The 14,402-nt window shown below is 40.9% G+C and overlaps 1 protein-coding gene across 3 annotated transcripts in view; it reads left to right on the top strand.

Annotated features, from left to right (window-relative positions):
• The window catches only part of Gdap2 (ganglioside-induced differentiation-associated-protein 2), a 58,971-nt gene that overhangs the window by 26,551 nt on the left and 18,018 nt on the right, over positions 1–14,402 (top strand). For all 3 annotated transcript variants that reach the window (XM_063282173.1, XM_006233032.5, NM_001013201.1), the window contains 4 exons: positions 9,275–9,434; positions 10,569–10,725; positions 13,323–13,399; positions 14,271–14,347. In XM_063282173.1, the coding sequence (XP_063138243.1) occupies positions 9,275–9,434; positions 10,569–10,725; positions 13,323–13,399; positions 14,271–14,347 (471 nt within the window). The remainder of the gene's footprint in view (positions 1–9,274; positions 9,435–10,568; positions 10,726–13,322; positions 13,400–14,270; positions 14,348–14,402) is intronic.

The following is a 14,402-nucleotide window of genomic DNA, read 5'->3' on the forward strand; positions in this document are numbered from 1 at the left end:
TAGCTGGATCCTCAGGCAGTTCAATGTCCAATTTTCTGAGGAACCTCCAGACTGATTTCCAGAATGGTTTTACCAGTCTGCAATCCCACCAACAATGGAGGAGTGTTCCTCTTTCTCCACATCCTCGCCAGCATCTGCTGTCACCTGAGTTTTTGATCTTAGCCATTCTCACTGGTGTGAGGTGAAATCTCAGGGTTTTTTGATTTGCATTTCCCTTATGACTAAAGATGTTGAACATTTCTTTAGGTGTTTCTCAGCCATTCGGCATTCCTAAGCTGTGAATTCTTTGTTTAGCTCTGAACCCCATTTTTTAATAGGGTTATTTGTTTCCCTGCGGTCTAACTTCTTGAGTTCTTTGTATATTTTTGGATATAAGGCCTCTATCTGTTGTAGGATTGGTAAAGATCTTTTCCCAATCTGTTGGTTGCCGTTTTGTCCTAACCACAGTGTCCTTTGCCTTACAGAAGCTTTGCAGTTTTATGAGATCACATTTGTCGATTCTTGATCTTAGAGCATAAGCCATTGGTGTTTTGTTCAGGAAATTTTTTCCAGTGCTCATGTGTTCCAGATGCTTCCCTAGTTTTTCTTCTATTAGTTTGAGTGTGTCTGGTTTGATGTGGAGGTCCTTGATCCACTTGGACTTAAGCTTTGTACAGGGTGATAAGCATGGATCGATCTGCATTCTTCTACATGTTGCCCTCCAGTTGAACCAGCACCATTTGCTGAAAATGCTATCTTTTTTCCATTGGATGGTTTTGGCTCCTTTGTCAAAAATCAAGTGACCATAGGTGTGTGGGTTCATTTCTGGGTCTTCAATTCTATTCCATTGGTCTATCTGTCTGTCTCTGTACCAATACCATGCAGTTTTTATCACTATTGCTCTGTAATACTGCTTGAGTTCAGGGATAGTGATTCCCCTGAAGTCCTTTTATTGTTGAGGATAGCTTTAGCTATCCTGGGTTTTTTGTTATTCCAGATGAATTTGCAAATTGTTCTGTCTAACTCTTTGAAGAATTGGATTGGTATTTTGATGGGGATTGCATTGAATCTGTAGATTGCTTTTGGTAAAATGGCCATTTTTACTATATTAATCCTGCCAATCCATGAGCATGGGAGATCTTTCTATCTTCTGAGGTCTTCTTCAATTTCTTTCCTCAGTGTCTTGAAGTTCTTATTGTACAGATCTTTTACTTGCTTGGTTAAAGTCACACCGAGGTACTTTATATTATTTGGGTCTATTATGAAGGGTGTCGTTTCTCTAATTTCTTTCTCGGCTTGTTTCTCTTTTGTATAGAGGAAGGCAACTGATTTATTTGAGTTAATTTTATACCCAGCCACTTTGCTGAAGTTGTTTATCAGCTTTAGTAGTTCTCTGGTGGAACTTTTGGGATCACTTCAATATACTATCATGTCATCTGCAAATAGTGATATTTTGACTTCTTCTTTTCCGATCTGTATCCCCTTGATCTCCTTTTGTTGTCTGATTGTTCTGGCTAGAACTTCAAGAACTATATTGAATAAGTAGGGAGAGAGTGGGCAGCCTTGTCTAGTCCCTGATTTTAGTGGGACTGCTTCAAGTTTCTCTCCATTTAGTTTAATGTTAGCAACTGGTTTGCTGTATATGGCTTTTACTATGTTTAGGTATGGGCCTTGAATTCCTATTCCTCCAGGACTTTTATCATGAAGGGGTGTTGAATTTTGTCAAATGCTTTCTCAGCATCTAATGAAATGATCATGTGGTTCTGTTCTTTCAGTTTGTTTATATAATGGATCACGTTGATGGTTTTCCTTATATTAAACCATCCCTGCATGCCTGGGATGAAGCCTACTTGATCATGGTGGATGATTGTTTTGATGTGCTCTTGGATTCGGTTTGCCAGAATTTTATTGAGTATTTTTGCGTCGATATTCATAAGGGAAATTGGTCTGAAGTTCTCTTTCTTTGTTGGGTCTTTGTGTGGTTTAGGTATAAGAGTAATTGTAGATTCATAGAAGGAATTCGGTAGTGCTCCATCTGTTTCAATTTTGTGGAATGGTTTGGATAATATTGGTATGAGGTCTTCTATGAAGGTTTGATAGAATTCTGCACTAAACCCGTCTGGACCTGGGCTCTTTTTGGTTGGGAGACCTTTAATGACTGCTTCTATTTCCTTAGGAGTTATGGGGTTGTTTAACTGGTTTATCTGTTCCTGATTTAACTTCGGTACCTGATATTTGTCTAGGAAATTGTCCATTTCCTGTAGATTTTCAAGTTTTGTTGAATATAGGCTTTTATAGTAAGATATGATGATTTTTTGAATTTCCTCTGAATCTGTAGTTATGTCTCCCTTTTCATTTCTGATTTTGTTAATTTGGACACACTCTCTGGGTCCTCTCATTAGTCTGGCTAAGGGTTTATCTATCTTGTTGATTTTCTCAAAGAACCAACTTTTGGTTCTGTTGATTCTTTCTATGGTCCTTTTTGTTTCTACTTGGTTGATTTCCGCTCTGAGTTTGATTATTTCCTGCCTTCTACTCCTCCTGGGTGTATGTGCTTCTTTTTGTTCTAGAGCTTTTAGGTGTGCTGTCAAGCTGCTGACATATGCTCTTTCCTGTTTCTTTCTGCAGGCACTCAGCGCTATGAGTTTTCCTCTTAGCACAGCTTTCATTGTGTCCCATAAGTTTGGGTATGTTGTATCTTCATTTTCATTAAATTCTAAAAAGTTTTTAATTTCTTTATTTCTTCCTTGACCAGATTATCATTGAGTAGAGCATTGTTCAATTTCCACGTATATGTGGGCATTCTTCCCTTATTGTTATTGAAGACCAGTTTTAGGCCGTGGTGGTCCGATAGCATGCATGGGATTATTTCTATCTTTCTGTACCTGTTGAGGCCCGTTTTTTGACCAATTATATGGTCAATTTTGGAGAAAGTACCATGAGGAGCTGAGAAGAAGGTATATCCTTTTGCTTTAGGATAGAATGTTCTATAAATATCTGTTAAGTCCATTTGGCTCATGACTTCTCTTAGTCTGTCGACATCACTGTTTAATTTCTGTTTTCATGATCTGTCCATCGATGAGAGTGGGGTGTTGAAATCTCCCACTATTATTGTGTGAGGTGCAATGTGTGTTTTGAGCTTTAGTAAGGTTTCTTTTACGTATGTAGATGCCCTTGTATTTGGGGCATAGATATTTAGGATTGAGAGTTCATCTTGGTGGATTTTTCCTTTGATGAATATGAAGTGTCCTTCCTTATCTTTTTTGATGACTTTTAGTTGGAAATTGATTTTATTTGATATTAGAATGGCTACTCCAGCTTGCTTCTTCTGACCATTTGCTTGGAAGGTTGTTTTCCAGCCTTTCACTCTGAGGTAGTGTCTGTCTTTGTCTCTGAGGTGTGTTTCCTGTAGGCAGCAGAATGCAGGGTCCTCGTTGCGTATCCAGTTTGTCAATCTATTTCTTTTTATTGGGGAGTTGAGGCCATTGATATTGAGAGATATTAAGGAATAGTGATTATTGCTTCCCGTTATATTCATATTTGGATGTGAGGTTATGTTTGTGTGCTTTCATTCTCTTTGTTTTGTTGCCAAGACGATTAGTTTCTTGCTTCTTCTAGGGTATAGCTTGCCTCCTTATGTTGGGCTTTACCATTTATTATCCTTTGTAGTGCTGGATTTGTAGAAAGATATTGTGTAAATTTGGTTTTGTCATGGAATATCTTGGTTTCTCCATCAATGTTAATTGAGAGTTTTGCTGGATACAGTAACCTGGGCTGGCATTTGTGTTCTCTTAGGGTCTGTATGACATCAGTCCACAATCTTCTGGCCTTCATAGTTTCTGGCGAGAAGTCTGGTGTGATTCTGATAGGTCTCCCTTTATATGTTACTTGACCTTTTTCCCTTACTGCTTTTAATATTCTTTCTTTATTTTGTGCGTTTGGTGTTTTGACAATTATGTAACGGGAGGTGTTTCTTTTCTGGTCCAATCTATTTGGAGTTCTGTAGGCTTCTTGTATGTCTATGGGTATCTCTTTTTTTAGGTTAGGGAAGTTTTCTTCTATGATTTTGTTGAAGATATTTACTGGTCCTTTGAGCTGGGAGTCTTCACTCTCTTCTATACCTATTATCCTTAGGTTTGATCTTCTCATTGAGTCCTGGATTTCCTGTATGTTTTGGACCAGTAGCTTTTTCCGCTTTACATTATCTTTGACAGTTGAGTCAATGATTTCTATGGAATCTTCTGCTCCTGAGATTCTCTCTTCCATCTCTTGTATTCTGTTGGTGAAGCTTGTATCTACAGCTCCTTGTCTCTTCTTTTGGTTTTCTATATCCAGGGTTGTTTCCATGTGTTCTTTCTTGATTGCTTCTATTTCCATTTTTAATTCCTTCAACTGTTTGATTGTGTTTTCCTGGAATTCTTTCAGGGATTTTTGCGTCTCCTCTCTATGGGCTTCTACTTGTTTATTTATGTTTTCCTGGAATTCTTTCAGGGATTTTTGTGTCTCCTCTCTATGGGCTTCTACTTGTTTATTTATGTTTTCCTGGAATTCTTTCAGGGATTTTTGCGATTCTTTCAGGCATTTTTGCGATTCCTCTCTGTAGGCTTCTACTTGTTCTCTAAGTGAGTTCTTCACGTCTTTCTTGAAGTCCTCCAGCATCATGATCAAAAATGATTTTGAAACTAGATCTTGCTTTTCTGGTGTGTTTGGATATTCCATTTTTGTTTTGATGGGAGAATTGGGCTCCGATGGTGCCATGTAGTCTTGGTTTCTGTTGCTTGGGTTCCTGCGCTTGCCTCTCGCCATCAGATTATCTCTAGTGTTACTTTGTTCTGCTATTTCTGACAGTGGCTAGACTGTCCTATAAGCCTGTGTTTCAGGAGTGCTGTAGACCTGTTTTCCTCTCTTTCAGTCAGTTATGGGGACAGAGTGTTCTGCTTTCGGGCGTGTGGTTTTTCCTCTCTACAGGTCTTCAGCTGTTCCTGTGGGCCTGTGTCTTGAGTTCACCAGGCAGCTTTCTTGCAGCAGAAAAGTTGGTCTTACCTGTGGTCCCAAGGCTCAAGTTCGCTCGTGGGGTGCTACCCACGGGCTCTCTGCAGCGGCAGCAACCAGGAAGACCTGTGCCGCCGTTTCCGGGAGCTTCAGTGCACCAGGGTTCCAGATGGTCTTTGGCTTTTTCCTCTGGCGTCCGAGATGTGTGTGCAGAGAGCAGTCTCTTCTGGTTTCCCAGGCTTGTCTGCCTCTCTGAAGGTTCAGCTCTCCCTCCCACGGGATTTGGGTGCAGAGAACTGTTTATCCGGTCTGTTTCTTTCTGGTTCTGGTGGTGTCTCAGGCACAGGGGTCCTGCCGCTCCTGGGCCCTCCCCCACGGGAGCCCAGAGGCCTTATACAGTTTCCTCTTGGGCCAGGGATGTGGGCAGTGGTGAGCAGTGTTGGTGGTCTCTTCCGCTCTGCAGCCTCAGGAGTGCCCACCTCTACCATACAGTTTTTATCACCACTGTTGTGTAATACAGCTTGAGGTCAGGGGTGGTGATTCCCCCAGAAGTTCTTTTATTGTTGAGAATAGTTTTCCCTATCCTGGATTTTTTGCTATTCCACATGAATTTGCAAATGGCTCTCTCTAATTCTATGAAGAATTGAGTTGGAATTTTGATGGGGATTGCATTGAATCTGTAAATTGCTTTCAGCAAGATGGCCATTTTTACAATATTAATCCTTCCAATCCATGAGCATGGGTGATCTTTCCATTTTCAGAGATCCTTTTTGATTTCTTTCTTCAGAGACTTGAAGTTCTTGTTATATAGATCTTTCACTTTTTTGGTTAGAGTCACACCAAGCAAGGTATTTTATATTATTTGTGACTATTATGAAGGGTATCATTTCCCTAATTTCTTTCTCAGCCTGATTATCCTTTGAGTAGAGGAAGTCTACTGATTTGTTGAGTTAATTTTATACCCAGCCACTTTGCTGAAGTTGTTTATCAGGTTTAGGAGTTCTCTGGTGGAATTTTTGGGATCACTTAAGCATATTATCATATCATCTGCAAATAGTGATATTTTGACTTCTTCCTTTGCAATTTGAATCCCTTTGACCTCTTTTTGTTGTCTAATTCCTCTGACTAGGACTTCAAATACTATATTGAATAGATAGGGAGAGAGTGGGCAGCCTTGTCTAGTCCCTGAGTTTAATGGGATTGCTTCACGTTTCTCTCCATTTAGTTTGATGTTGGTTACTGATTTGGTGTATATTGCTTTTGCTATGTTTAGGTATGGTCCTTGAATTCCTGTTCTTTCCAGGACTTTTATCATGAAGGGGTGTTGAATTTTGTCAACTGCTTTCTCAGCATCTAATGAGATAATCATGTGGTTTTTCTTTGAGTTTGTTCATGGATTTTTGTATATTGAACTATCCCTGCCTCCCTGGGTTGCAGAGTACTTGATCATGATGGATGATTGTTTTGATGTGTTTTTGCATTCGTTTTGCAAGAATTTTATTGAGTATTTTTGCGTCGCTATTCATATGGGAAATTAGTCTGAAGTTCTCTTTCTTTGTAGGCCCTTTGTCTGGTTTAGGCATGAACGTAATTTTGGCTTCAAGGAATGAATTGTATAGTGTTTCTTCAGTTTCTATTTTGTGGAATAGTTTGAAGAGTATTGGTATTAGGTCTTCTTTGAAGGTCTGATAGAATTTTGTACTAAATCTATCTTGTCCTGGACTTCTTTTGGTTGGGAGTCTTTTAATGACTACTTCTATTTAGGGGTTTTGGAACTGTTTAGATGGTTTATCTGATCCTGATTTGACTTTGGTACCTGGTATCTGTCTGGAAAATTGTCCATTTCATCCAGATTTTCCAGTTTTGTTTAGTATAGGCCTTTGTAGTAGGATCTGATGATTTTTTTTGAATTTCCTCAGTTTCTGTTATGTCTCCTTTTTCATTTCTGATTTAGTTAATTTGGGTACTGTCTCTTTGCCCTCTGGTTAGTCTGGCTATGGGTTTATCTATCTAGTGATTTTCTCAAAGAACCAGCTCCTGGATTTGTTGATTCTTTGTATAGTTCTTTTTGTTTCTACTTGTTGATTTCAGGTCTGAGATTGATTATTTCCTGTTGTCTACTCCTCTTGGGTGTATTTGCTCCTTTTGTTGCTTCTTTTTGTTCTAGAGCTTTCAGGCGTGTCAAGCTATTAGTGTATGCTCTCTGTAGTTTCTTTTTGGAGGCACACCGAGTATGACTTTTCTTCTTAGCACATTTCTTCTGCTTTCATTGTATCCTATAATTTTGGATATGTTGTGCCATCATTTTTGTTAAATTCTAGAAAGTTTTTCTTTATTTCTTCCTTGACCAAGTTATATTTGTTGTCTTTTGTGTGGTGGGCTGTGTAGAAAGCAGGTCTCAGTTTCTATCACCCTGGGCATCCTTAGCTTAAGAGTACTATGTCGTGCTCATCTTCTGATAGTTCTGTTTGTATTCTTCAGCAGCCACCTTGCTTCTCAGTGCTTTTCTAAAATAGGGAAGTGAAGAAGGAGGGAGAGGAGGAGAAGGGGGAGGATTGGGTGGTTTGCACAGACAAGTCATATTCTTGAGTAAGTTGGTACTAATTTTAGGAGAAAGGTAGTCTTGAGAAGGGCAACATTTCTTAAGTAGTAAAGGTTGAAAATGAGAAAACAGGAATTACACACAGAGTGAATACAAAAATGCATACTTAATTCTCAATTCTTAAAAAGTGATATTCAAATCACCATGATAAAGAAACTTCACAACATTGACTATTACAGAAACTCAAGTCAAAACCACAAATTCACCATCACAAAGCCATTTGCCAGTCACATAAGAAGTTATAGTGTAATATGACAGCTTCTTAAGTATATAGAGAAAATATTTAAAACATGAAGATGAATATTTAAAACAGTGTTGTTCAGTCAGTAGTCAAAGAGTAGACGATAGTTAGCAGCACATTGCGGAGCAAGTGGAGAGTGTACATAGTCAGGAAGTAAGTGCTGAGCCTGGAGGGGTGAAGTGTGCACTGTAAGGAGGTAAGCCTTGTAGCATCGTGCTAACTGAAATAAGCCAGACCCAAAGGTCACAAATTGTATTCTGTCTGGTTGAAAAGTTGGAAATAGTCACACCACTGAGGCAGAACAGTTGGCAGCCCAGGTTTTGGAACTAGGAACTTCGGGGAGACGATTACTGGGGAGTTGGGTTGAATTGATGTCAGTGTTCTGGAGTTGGACAATGGTGGTTGAGCAATTTTAAGAACATCGTTAGTTTTATGGTCTAAGATTCTTCATAAATCTTTGTGTATGTATGTGAGTGCATAAGTATGCGTGTACCCAGTGTGCCATGATTCATGTGTGGAAGTCAAGACAGCTTCATGGAATTGGTTCTCCCCTTCCACCTTCTGTGCTTTAGACGGATGGTTCTCTGGTGGCCAGGTTCCCACAGCAAGCACCTTGACAAGCCGAGCCTGATGCTGACCCTACCTATGTCTGTTTGTCTGTTTGCTTGTTTTTTTAAGAAAGGGTCTCTATGTAACTGTAATTAGCCTGGAACTCACTATATAGATCAGGCCAGCCTCAGACTCAGATTTGCCTGTCTCTGCCTCCCAAGTGTGAGGATTAAAGGTGCCACCACACCCAACCAATTTGTGTTTCTATAAGATACGAACCCGATGTCTCCAGGCTATAGTTCTGTGTGTAATACTGATTTCTTAAATGATTTAATTGACCGAGATATTTAACTCCATCACTTGTGTGCTGTTTTCTTTTAATCCTTTTTAAAGATATAATGTTTCTGAAAAATGAGTAACTAGTCAGGCAATGGTGGCACACACCTTTAACCCCAGCACTCAGGAGGTAGAGGTAGGTGGATCTCTGAATTTGAGGCCAGCCTGCTCTGTAGATCAAGTTCCAAGGACAGCCAGGGCTACACAAAGAAACCCTCTCTCAAACCACCACCACGCCCCCCCCCCCAAAAAAAAAACTAAGCATGGGTCAAATGGAGACTGGCACACTGACCTCAGCATATGGTATCTGTGCTTTGCGAGCCTAGCAGACAGGGTGCGAGTACAGGCAGGAGTGGCAGCCTTCACAGTCCAGATTCGGTGACCTGGTGGTGGTATCCTGACTGGACTCTCACTTCTCCCTGTTGAATGTAGGACGGGTGTCTCCCAGACAGCTTGCAGTCTGAGAGGGGAGTGGTGAGGCCTGTGGTCTTCAGGGCATGTGGACCACAGCCATCACTGCGGGCTGCTCTCTCACTTCACCGTTTTTCACACAGTGCCTTACTTTTCTGACACAGGCCACTTACCAAAAGCTGCTACCTCTGTACTTCCCAAGGTCATTAAAGGAGGAGAGCCAGTCATTGCCGTCCCTACCTGCAGACATTGGAAATGCAGAAGGGGAGCCCGTGGTGCCTGAGCGGCAGATCAGGATAAGTGAGAAACCTGGTGCTTCAGAGGGTGAGTGCTGGGGCTCTAAGCGTCTCCTCTTCCTTAGGTAACAGATTATGGGTTTCCTTTGACAGTTTCACAGAGATTTGTCATAGCCATGCCTTATTCCTCGCCCTTATTCTCCTGCTGGCCCTTATCTCTCAGTGCTTACTCCCCCACACACTTTCTTTTGTGTTACATCTGTGTGAAATCTAGATTCTTCATGAGGAAAAAACCATGTGATACGTGTCTTTTACCACCTGGCTTACTTTGCTTAATGTAATGATCTCCAGTTCCATCCATTTTCCTGCAAACCATAATCTCCTCATTTTTTATGGCTGAATAAAACTCCGATGTGTATATGTGTGTGTGTCACACTTGATCCATTCATCTCTTCCGAATATCTAGGCTGGTCCTATACCCTGACTGCTGTGAATAGTGCAGTGATAGACACATGAGCAGACGTCTCTGGTCCGCCTTACCAAGTCTTTGGTTTTATCTTCAGGAGTGAGATAGTTGAGTCACACGGTAACTCAGTTTGTACTTTTTTGAGGAACATTCAGAGTGATTTCCATACCAGCAATGTGTAATGATTCAGCATTTGCCTTCCTTAATTTTCCTCTTCAGGATGCTGGGGTACTGGTAAAACACCAGCCAGCAAGGGCTTAGGACTTGTATCGGGGATTTTCAGGTGGGCATAGCAACATGCTCAGCTGAACGGAGTTTGGAGGCTCATGAAGAACGTTGAAGCAGTAATTGAGTAGATTGCCACCTTAAATTTTCAAGTTTTCAGCAGTTGTGACAGTGTCTTCTAAAAATCACAGTTAATATTAAATAGTAAGATAAGAATACTGTAGCCATGTTATTTCTTTAGGTTTTATACTCATGTACATTGAAAGTTATAAGCAGAGAGTATAATGTTTGGATGGAAGGCCTTCTGTCAGCCATCACATCTGTAAGATCATAACGCTTGGACTCAGTGCTTGTCGTGACCAGAAATCAGCTTAGGGAACATATTACTTCCTTTCTTTCATTATTTCAGAGTCATAAATGTTGTTGTTGTTGCTGCTGCTGCTGCTGCCCTACAGTCTTCCCTCCTGTAGCACTCACGGTTGGTTTTGCTGTCTGCTTTTGTAGCTCTGCTGATGGTACCTTTTGTTGCAGACCATGAAGAAGATGAGGATGAAGGCTTGGGAGTGGATCTGTCTTTCATTGGCTCTCATGCTTTTGCTCGAATGGAAGGAGATATTGACAAGCAAAGAAAACTGATCCTCCAAGGACAGCTGTCGGAAGCTGCCCTGCAGAAGCAGCATCAAAGAAAGTAAGGCAGGCTTACACTGACAGTGAGCTGCCGTGTGTCAGCAGAGGGATCCGGTACCTGCGGATGCTGCTCTGTGCACACACAGTTCCTTTCATTTAACCTTAGCTGTGACCGAGTAGGAGGTCCTGTCCTGTCCACATTCCCTAGGTGCAGAACTGAAAGTTGAGTCAGTATAGGGGAAGCCAGTGGTCAGACGCATATCTGCTCTCAGAATTCTTAATCCGCTGTGGGCTCTAACCGATGAGCCTCCATGTAATCTAAACATGGAAATTAGGAGATGGGAAAGCACTTACAAGGCTTGTGCTTGTGTTTATCTTGCATTAAAGTTTTCTTCAGCTGAAGAGCTTTATGTGTCCCCCACTTACCTGAGGACCTTTACATTAGTTTCTCCAAGTGTTTCTAACTACAAAGGAGCCCAGTTCTGAGTGGTTCTTTTTAAAGTCACAGATGGTGAAAGATTAATAGTAAAGATGGCTAGTTTTCAGTATTTTAAAGAAAAGAGTAAGTCGTACACGGCTCTCTGTTCCCTCAGAGGGCTGGTGAAGGATAGTCATGCATGGCTCTCTGTCCCTCAGAGGGCTGGTGAAGGACGGTGTCTCGTAGGCTGGGAGCATCAGTGGGTGCAGTGCGTGTAGCTCACCACCAGAACTCAGCAAGCTCCGCCAAACATGACAGTGGCTTCCTCCAGTATTGAGCAAACCCGATCTGTTTTACCTTTGAGCTTAGGCCTTGGCCCCTCCCATTTGTTTCTATTGGCATCTTCTCTCCTTCAATCCTGCCCATTCTCCAAGTTTTAGATGAAAAGCAAATGCTTCTCAAACCTTACCTATTGGGTCTTCAATGCCTGCCTCTGCTACTTTCCTTTCTCACAGCGTGGCATAGCATACCGTATTGTTTATAGGGCGCTTCATGGTGCTAGTCTCCAGTCACACACAGATAGATGCTTTATTTCCTTGAGAGCTTCTTGTGACATATTTCCATCACCTTCACCTTTGTCCCTGGAGCTCCTTCCCAGGAAGCTCCTCCTCTTTCATGACTTGTTCTGTTTTGTAGCCCACTGCATTTATAAGGTTGCCTCCATGAGCTTGGGAGGGAGGTTATTTACTGGATTCTGCTCAGCATGGTGACAGCACTAAAAAAAGAAAATGGTTCCCTGGTCCCCAGCCGGAATTAAAATGCTCTGTCTCCTCAGTCCCAGGTCTTCACTCTGATTTTATTTGGGGAGAAAAAGCAAATTTACCACTAGAGGGAACCAGTGAACAAGTTTTCCAAAGGACGAACCAAGTGACAGACTCAGTAGTTTCTAAATCGGATTAGGTGTATCCTCTAGAGCAGAGCCTAGGTGAGAGGGGCAGCAGCATTAGGAGTGCAAACAAATAATTAATTAATAAAAGTGGCCAAGTGTAGTGTTATCTGGCAAACATTTTTCTTCAGGTACAGTGACTGGACTCCTTTGCTACATTATGGTGATATGACACTGTGCATGCATTTTTAAAATGTTCACGTCATTGTTTTATGAGTTGTTTATGATCCATAGATCCTGAGACCAGAAAGTTTAGAGCTGGTAACTGTTGAGTTTATGATAGAATAGAGCTGGACACCAATGCTCTGCCATGCTTAAGATTGCAGGGTGGAGTTTAGAAAGATGTTATACAACTTTTCAAAAATACATCTTTGAAAATCTTTAGATTATTATTAAAGTGGGGAAAGATTGGAAAACAGGGAAGAGATGACTTCACTAAAATATTTCGTTTCCTTTCATTAGTGGTCCTTGTTAGGCTTCACACGCTGGTAGTTACCTGTGATGCTAACATCACTTCTCGCAGAAAGGCATCGCTTCATTAGCTATTAGGTACTCGTTAAACCCATTAAAAGCGTTAACGCCAGCCCTGTGCTGGAGTATGTCTAGTAAAGCAGACTTGCACCATGCACACAAAAGCTTAGCTTCATTTGCAGTGAAGCAGGACATAACCGAGTATAGGATGCAGCATTTGCATTAGGCCTGGAAACCCTTCTATTCCCAGGTTGAACAGTGGGCTTTATCCTAATACATTATTGAACTTTTAAAAATTATTTATTTTATTTATTGAAAATAGATTCTTCTCATATCATACATCCCAACCACAGTCCCCCACACACTCCTCCCAGCTCCCTCTTAACTCCCCTCTCCCCAAGATCCACTCTGCCTCCATTTCCTCTTCAGAAAAGAGCGGGCCTCCAAGAGACAGCAGCCAAACAGGACAGACAAAACAAGATACAATAAGACAAGACAAAGGCCCTCATTGAACAGGACAGGGCAACCCAACAGAGGCTTTTCTTGTTAAATTTTTGTAGTAAGGAAAAATAAAACAAGCCACTTGTCTGTATAGTCCTCTCTTACTGTGAGAATTTTTTCAGTCATGGCTATATACACATTTTGTCATTACTGCACATCTATCAATGCCTTATGATTTTACACGGTGCAGTGGCCTCTAACTCTTTACAACATTAATGAAGCCTGAGTTCTGTATGGTCAGGAAAAATATTAAAAGTGGACTCATTTTTGTAAAGGTAACTTCCCCATGTTTTCTCTAATGATTATCTCTTTGTTTATCTAGTTATAATCGCTGGTTATGCCAAGCACGATCTGAAGACCTGTCTGATATTGCTTCTCTGAAAGCTTTATACCAAACAGGTGAGCTTAATGATCAGTTATTCTAATGATCTTAATAATCACTTAACTAAGGATCTGACTCACTGTGCTATGTGAGACTTGGTTTCTCTGATTTTTCTCTGTCAATACAGTGTTTTGTACTGACACCAATGGGTTTTGGATCTTAGACATACCATATCAATCTCTAGTGTGTTCTTATGGCCTCAAAGGTCCCTGTTTCACTGTACCTCTGATAGATGCTTTTTAAGTAGATACTCAATGTTAATTTTTCTTTTTGTTTAAAGTTCTTAAGCCTGTGTACTTAGAGTGCAGAATACTTCTAACTAAAAGCTTGCCAGTGCGTCTATCCAAGCAGTATAGCTGTGTTTCTGGAGTAGTGCCTGGGGTGCTTTTTCTGTTAGGATGCTTTCTGCTTTTCAGAGTCCTCTGCATTTTTCAGTACAGACTTCAAACCTTAGAGCACTCTCGGGTCCTCACTTCCTCCACTGGGTTTTGTTTCAAGCATTCCCTGTTTATTTTCAGTTGAGAACTCTGATTTCCTGGGTCAATAATAATATTAAAAGTAGTGGTGAGTTTAAACAGAGTGTTTGTTTATTTTAAAAATATAAGAGCATAGGTCATGCCGATTTAAAATCTTTAAACAATCTTGGTGAAGACTGGGGTCAATCTCGTAAGAAAACAAAGTATTTTCCTAACAAGGAAAGAAATCTGATGGTATAATTTAAGAAGCTTGTGCATCTTATTTCTTATCATTTGAGTTCCTTTATGTGGCCAAATACATAAAGTCAGATACATTAAAGACCAGGACAAATCCTGGTCTCGTGTGTAGGTCCTGGATCCTAGGACAGGCCCTGGTCTTGTGTGAAGGTCCTGACTGCACCTCCTCTTTCAGGTGTAGATAACTGTGGCCGCACAGTGATGGTGGTAGTTGGAAGAAACATTCCTGTGACATTGATAGACATGGATAAGGTAAGCCATAATGCTAGCCTGCAAACCAAGCTGGTGTACAAAGTAAGAAGAGTGT

This window comes from Rattus norvegicus, chromosome 2 (assembly GCF_036323735.1).
Source record: "Rattus norvegicus strain BN/NHsdMcwi chromosome 2, GRCr8, whole genome shotgun sequence".
In the NCBI taxonomy this organism is placed as follows: Eukaryota; Metazoa; Chordata; class Mammalia; order Rodentia; family Muridae; genus Rattus; species Rattus norvegicus.